Source organism: Nematolebias whitei, chromosome 5, assembly GCF_014905685.2.
Source record: "Nematolebias whitei isolate Nwh7 chromosome 5, NemWhi1, whole genome shotgun sequence".
Taxonomy (NCBI): Eukaryota; Metazoa; Chordata; class Actinopteri; order Cyprinodontiformes; family Rivulidae; genus Nematolebias; species Nematolebias whitei.
Window position 1 is genome coordinate 19,166,267 of NC_056502.1, and position 7,187 is coordinate 19,173,453.

At 41.6% G+C, this 7,187-nt stretch overlaps 1 protein-coding gene across 1 annotated transcript in view; it reads left to right on the plus strand.

Annotated features, from left to right (window-relative positions):
• The window catches only part of alg2 (ALG2 alpha-1,3/1,6-mannosyltransferase), a 6,118-nt gene extending 1,210 nt beyond the window's left edge, over positions 1–4,908 (plus strand). The window contains exons 2-5 of the mRNA XM_037676314.1: positions 165–336; positions 443–580; positions 698–865; positions 4,055–4,908. Coding sequence (XP_037532242.1) covers positions 166–336; positions 443–580; positions 698–865; positions 4,055–4,795 — 1,218 coding nt within the window. The 5' untranslated portion in view covers position 165 and the 3' untranslated portion in view covers positions 4,796–4,908. The remainder of the gene's footprint in view (positions 1–164; positions 337–442; positions 581–697; positions 866–4,054) is intronic.
• Positions 4,909–7,187: the final 2,279 nt, after the last annotated feature.

The following is a 7,187-nucleotide window of genomic DNA, read 5'->3' on the forward strand; positions in this document are numbered from 1 at the left end:
ATATGCAATTATTATTATTATTTTCATTCATAGTTGAACTTTCACATTTGTGCTTTTGGTTGCAATGTTGATTGGTTGCCACTTTGGATCATATATGCTTTTAAATACATTTTAAACTTCGTAAATAATTTTTTAAAGTTCTGTTTGTGTTTTATTTTGTGCAGGATGGCCCGGGTGGTGTTTCTCCATCCGGATCTTGGTATCGGAGGAGCAGAGAGGCTAGTGGTTGATGCCGCTGTTGCCCTGAAGTCCCAGGGGTGTAGTGTTCAGATATGGACGGCCCATTATGATCCAACTCACTGCTTCTCAGAGACCCTGGACCCAGACCTGCCTGTGGTGTGTTAAACACGTTACTATGACCCTTCAGAGATTAAAATGAATATAAAGCTCTTATCATTTAGATAACACACACTCGTTTTATATTTTGGTTGCTTTTCTAAAGGTTTGTGTGGGTGACTGGTTACCTACCAGTGTGTATGGCTACCTTCATGCTCTCTGTGCATATATAAGAATGATCTATGTGGCTCTGTACCTGGTCTTCCTCAGTGGTGTTGAGTATGACGTCATCTTCTGTGATCAGGCAAGTAATTTGTCACTTTTTTTTAAGTGGCATCTGTTTCACTTTATTACCTTTCAATAATATTCTGTTTTATATGAATATTTCTACACTTAAATATTTTGTTTCACTTGATACCAGGTGTCTGTGTGTATACCTGCACTGCGGTTGTCCCGTCACAGAAAGAAAGTTCTGTTTTACTGCCACTTCCCAGACCAACTGCTGACCCAGAGAACGTCGGCCCTAAAGAAATTTTACAGAGCTCCCATTGACTGGTTGGAGGAACGCACCACTGGCATGGCTGATATGGTAAATAAGGGCGAGTGTGGAGGGTTGGGTCATTTAATACCATACCATTTTATTTATAGAGCACTTAAAACAGCTACAAAGCCAACCAAAGTGCTGTACAGACAGAACAACAGGTAACACACAAAGCAATATACAAAATGAGGTAAATCAGAATATAGACATAAAAACGATGCAGATAATAAATATGACGACAAACCAGTGTGGAGCATACAGGATCAAAGCACAGATCATCTGGCGTTGAAAGCTACTGAATAGTAGTGAGTTTTTAAACGGGATTTGAAAACCGAGAGGGAGGGGGCCTGTCTGACAAGCAGAGGTAACTCGTTCCAAAGTCTTGGTCCTGCTACAGAGCAGGCCCTGTCACCTCTGTGCTTAAGACGAGTTCCTGGAACTGAGGAGCAATTGGTCCGCTGACCTCAGGGAATGTGGTGGGACATACGGTTGTAGCAGATCAGAGAGATGAGGGGCACGAAACTGTTCAGCGATTTGTAGACATACAGGAGTATTTTGAACTGGATTCGAAGGTGAACCGATAGACAGTGCAGTGAGGCCAAAACTGGTGTAATGTGCTCTCTTTTGCCTGTACTGGTTAAAAATCGGGCTGCTGGATTAATGTATCTGATTTATGCTTTATTATTTATGTTTGCTTATTTATTATGTCTGATTTAAGAACAGTATATATATATCAATCTAAAAATAACTGCAGTGATGTCTGAGAGATAAATTAGACGGCTTAACTAAATATTGACATAATATGATGACATACAAAATAAAATTAAAGCAAAAGCAAAGCCTGACCTACTTGCATGCTTACAGTATGTGGGTGACAAGATCAAGTTTGGACCAAACTCTGCTGTTACTGTGATTTGTAAGGAGGTGAACATATCTTCAAAGGTCTGATATTAAATAAATACTTTTCAACTATTTGAACTGTATTAGTGCATTGATATTATAATTAGTGGTAATATTATTATTAGCAGTAGTTGTTGGAGAGGTGGAGTTATTCACATGAAAGAAGAGGAATGAAAGTCAGCCGTAGTAAGACAGAGTCCATGTGTGTGAATGAGAGGGAGGCCGGTGGAACAGTGAGACTACAAGGAGCAGAGGTCACAAAGGTGCAGGACTTCAATTACTTGGGGTCCACTGTCCAGGAAGATGGGGAGTGTGGTAAAGAGGTGAAAAAGAGAGTCCAGTCAGTATGGAGTGGATGGAGAAAAGGTTCAGGAGTGATTTATAAGAGTTGCAGCAAAGCTCAAATGAAAGGTTTACAAGACAGTGGTGAGATCAGCTATGTTGTATGATCTGGAGACGGTGGCACTGATTGACAAAAAGACAGGAGACAAAACTGGAAATGGCAGAAATGAAGATGTTGAGGTTCTTGAAGATAACAAGGATGGATTAGGAAAAAAGGCAGAAGTGTCAAAGAGAAGATGTTCGGATGCAGTTAGAGAGGACGTGGAGGTAGAGTGAGATGGAGGAGCATGAATTGCTATTGTCAAAGTTTCTTTATTGTCATTCGCATCATATGTGGTGCATGTGATGGAATGTAATTGTGTTCACAGGGCTCCAGTTACATCCAACAAAAGTATAAATTGTAACAGAAAAACGGTAATAAGATCTAAGATATGAACTAAGAAATACACTAAACTAAGAATACGCTAAGCACCAATAGTGCAGAAACAAAACGCCCAATAACAGCAACTGTGGCGACTCCTGAAAAGAGAACAAATTAAAGACGTTTTCTTAATGAATTTGAGCTGACTTTTAAAAGCCTTGTTTCAATCATCTTCAGAGAGCCTCAAAAAGCTGCTTAAAATTATAATATTGAAAGTCAGCGAAGCTGACAAACACTAAGAAGTTTCTTTAGTTTGTAAGGAAATCATTTTTTTTTTCATTTAGCCTTTATTTATACAGGTAGTCTCATTGAGCCACGAGAACTCATTTTCAAGAGAGACCTGTTTAGGGAGCACATGGTGGGGGTTAAGGGCCTTGCTCATGGGCCCAGAGTGGGGCGAATGAGGGTGGGGGCAAGTGTGGGTGTTTTACCTACCCCACCCACAATTTTTATGTTGTTGGGGCGTGAACCGGCGATCTTCGGATCACAGGCCCACCTCTCTAACCTCTGCGCCACCACTCCCCCAAATCAAGGAGTGACTGTAAAAAAAATAAGATCAAGTTGTGGTCTGGACTACCAAGAGAATTTTCCAAGGAAACTGATCATTTAGAAAGAAAGGCAGATCAGATGTAAGTCTTGAAAGAAATATTTTTACAGACTCCAACAAAGCTGTGCATTGTTTTCTGTGCAACATCACATAATGGTTCCTGGAAGAACCATTAAGGTCGTTTTCACACCAGATAGTCCGGTAGACTCGGTTCGGGACCAATATTCATGAGCTTTTGTTTACATTTGAGCTGGTGCGTTTGCATTCACACTGCACTGTGCAGTCCAGTCAACCTGTTGAACCAACCTGTTCCCCCGCTCGCCTGTGGGGGTGCTGCACCAAGAACTACTGAAAGAAACGACACAAAAACCTCTGAAGACACGTCTTCTTCTTCTTCTGTAAATAAAAATAAAAACGAAGTGGCATCAAGTTTTAGGAGTTATATTTTGTCATTTTTCAAAAATGGACTTAGCATGAGCAGAAGATGAGACAGAAGACCATGGAGAATGTTTTTCCACACAAGGCAGCTGACGGCTCCATATAAGTTCAGAGAAATGCGTGTTTGTTTGTCCTGCGGAGTGGGTCCGGTCTGTTTACATTCACACCACACTCGAACCACGCTGGAGTTCTGTTCTACCGGACCGAGACCTAGGTTTTAGCCCGGGCCAGAGTTCGCCTTTTTGTTCCGTGACAGAGTTCGATGGCGCGTTCACACCTCCCTAAACGAACCGGACTTTCTAGGAAAACGAGTTAGTTTGGTTAAAGCGGACTAAACAGGGCTGGTGTGAATGCACCCTAAAAGAAAAAGTTTTTTTTTTCTTTCTGCAACTTCAGTATAAAATTCAGTGTCAGAAATATTAAAATAAATTTAACAATGTGTTGCTTACAAATAGCTGAATTGTGATGGTGCTTTTTCCCCAATTACTTTGAGAATTTCTGAACTTTTGTTTTAATAATAAGTGTTTTATTGTCACTTTGAATAAACCAGAGTAAGATGTTTCTGAACTAATCTATCTTTACTTTTTAGATTCTGGTAAACAGCCAGTTCACCGCAGGCATCTTCAGGGAGACATTTCAGAGTCTGAGCAGGGTCCAGATAGACGTCCTGTATCCCTCCCTGAACACACAGACCTTTGACCAGGGGTCCACTGAGGCTCAGGGCCTGCAAGGTCTGCTTCCTGAGGGAACTTCTCACATGTTTCTGTCTCTGAACCGATACGAGAGAAAGAAGAACCTGGGTCTGGCTCTGGAGGCTCTGGCAGTCCTGAGGTGCAGCCTTACACCTGCTCAGAACGCAGGTGTTCACCTGGTGGTCGCGGGAGGCTACGATGATCGCGTTACTGAGAACGTTCAGCACTACAGTGAGCTGAAAGAATTAGCCGAGCAGCTCTACCTGATGGACTGTGTCACGTTTCTGCGCTCCCCCTCCGATTCCCTGAAGGTGGCGCTGCTGCGGGGCAGCACCGCAGTTCTTTACACCCCCAGCAGGGAACATTTTGGGATAGTTCCTGTGGAGGCCATGTATTGCTGCTGTCCTGTTATCGCTGTGAACTCTGGGGGGCCCCTGGAAAGCATAGCAGACGGGGAGACAGGCTTCCTGTGCGAGCCCACCGCTGACGCCTTCTCCAAGGCCATGGAGAGGCTTATCAAGGAGCAGCAGCTCTGCAGGGACATGGGGCAGGCTGGGAGGAGGAGGGTGCAGGAGAAGTTCTCTCTTCAGGCCTTCTCAGACCAGCTCTATGGGTACATTGTCCGGCTGAACCAGTGATGGGAAGGCAGGTGAAACCTATGACTGCACAGAGGATTTAAGTGTAAATGTGAAGGGAGGTGGGGGTGTATTAAGAAGACAATTAATCAGCATTCCACTGGAGGGGTTGCTGAGAGGGGAAGAAAAAGGATGGAATTTCTTTACCAATTAAGAAAAGAGAAATTAGTTTACCTGCCTTGTCTCTGGAAAAACAAGTGTCGCAACGTGGCAACCAAGGGTCTGAGAAACGAGTCTGCAGAAAGAATTGATTATAAGAGAAATGTTTTTCACTGTTTGTATGATTAACTTTCCCGCAGTCCTCTTTTTTTTTTTTTTTCTGTGTTTTGGAGATGCAGAAGAAGAATGCTGTGTTCGCCACGTGCCATTGGGCAGTGCACAGTCTCAGATCAATAAACTGGATGCTTTCCACTGCATCCTGTCGGTCCAAAGCTTTGTTCCCCCTCCTGCATTCAGAAGACGCTGGCCTGTCCGTGACTCCTGCAGCTGCGCAGAGGTTATTAGCAGATGATGGAGTGTTTGGCTTTATTAGAGGTCTGGCTGATGGGCAGTGTTGCCTGTGTCTGGGTCATTATCAGTGAGGAGAATAGCAGAAGGTCATTATGTCTGTGCGTTGGCCTCCTCAGCCTTCTACTGTATAGAAATGCTCTTATTGACATTCTTGAGTTCTTAATAAACAAGAAGACACATAGTTTCTTATGAGTCTTACTTTGTTGGCAAGTTTGTTTTTGGCCTTTAATGACTCAGCTAAAGATTTTCTGGGAGGCACAGAAACATCGTTGATGCTTTAGATGTATTTGATTGTCCAACAGATTGTTGAATAAAACATTCAAGACCAGACAGCAGCAAAACTTTATTCTGTTCATTAACATTATTACAGAAGAGAAGATGTTAAACGCGTCTCCATCCGTTGTTATCATTTGTAGAGTCTGTGTTGTAGCTGAATCTGCATTCTTATTCTTAAATCACTGATAAATATGTATGACTTTTTAGTTTCTTTTTCTTCTAGTTTATAGCTGCTTAATTGGCCTAAATTACTACAGAACAGTCACATTTTAATATTTAAATTAATCCAACTTTATAGCCAGCTGTCATACCATGATTTGCACAATAAAACAAAACAACCTACAAGATTTGTCCTGATTAAAAAATCCCCTGCTATCCATGACTAAATATTTAAAATACATCAATTTGCTCATTAAAAAAAAAAAATTATATTAATCCCCAATGGGGAAATTAATGCTCTGTATTTTTCCCATTGCATATGTGAGCATGTGAAGCAGTGGGCTGCCATCTAAGGTTCCTTCGGGAGCTGCTGTCGGGTGGGGGGGCGGGAATGTGTTTATGGGTCCAGACTGGGGCAAATGAGGGCGGAGGCAGGTGTGGGTGTTTCACCTTTTCTACCCACATTTTGATGTTGTTGGTCCAGGGAGTTGAACCGGGGGTTGACTGGTGACCCTCTGATCACAGTCCCACCTTCTCTAACCTCTGCGCCACCACGGTTCATTATGAAACAGCAGTATGATGTGCATCATCTGCACAGCTAGGATAATTGATGCCATGTTTCTTGATGAGGTTTCCCATAGGTAACCTGTTTGGGTAGAAAAGTGTAGGACCAAAAATTGAACCTTGGGGAACTCCACATTTAAGTGTTTAATGTGTAGATTTTTTGCTAACAAACTTAGCTGCCTCCAAATGATGACATTTTAAAAAAAGCTCTTCCAGAATCAGTTAAGTGCTCAGAGTATGTGTTCGGGATCAGCCTCAGTTACTATTGCATCAAATTTTAGGTCAGTATTTGTAAAACTGACTGAATTACACGTTCCGTTACATTATTCTTGACTTCAAGTGTTATCAGATTATAGGGAGTCTAATATGTCACATATTGATGATGATGATGTGTTCTCTCATTAGTCAAAATGCAGTTCAGAAATCTCATCAGTTTCACTTCAAGTTTTTTGTTCACTTGCATCGAGTTTCCCGTCCCCACATCTCATATTGATTCCAACATTTCTTCAGAGTCAATTTCAAAAGCTGGAGAAGAAAAAAAAAACACGACTTGTTTAGAAGTTCAAATTATTTGTCCCTATAGGTCTAATTAGTACCAGTGGCTGTGCTCTTATTTAAAACAGACCAGTTCCACTGCTATCGCAGTGAAAGTCAAGTCAGTTAATTGTACACGGGCCTTTTTTACATGATTGCAAATAAGATATATTTTCTTGTTTAATATTCACGATGGGTTTTAGTCTGGGAGCTTAAATATTTCCACTCTTGATATCCAAATTATGACTTGTTGAGTAGAAACTTTCTGGCAAATAAAGTGATAGTATGGAAAGTAGATTAGAGCATTTTAAAGCAAATTTGAGCTGATTTATGACCTCATAATAAATCAAAC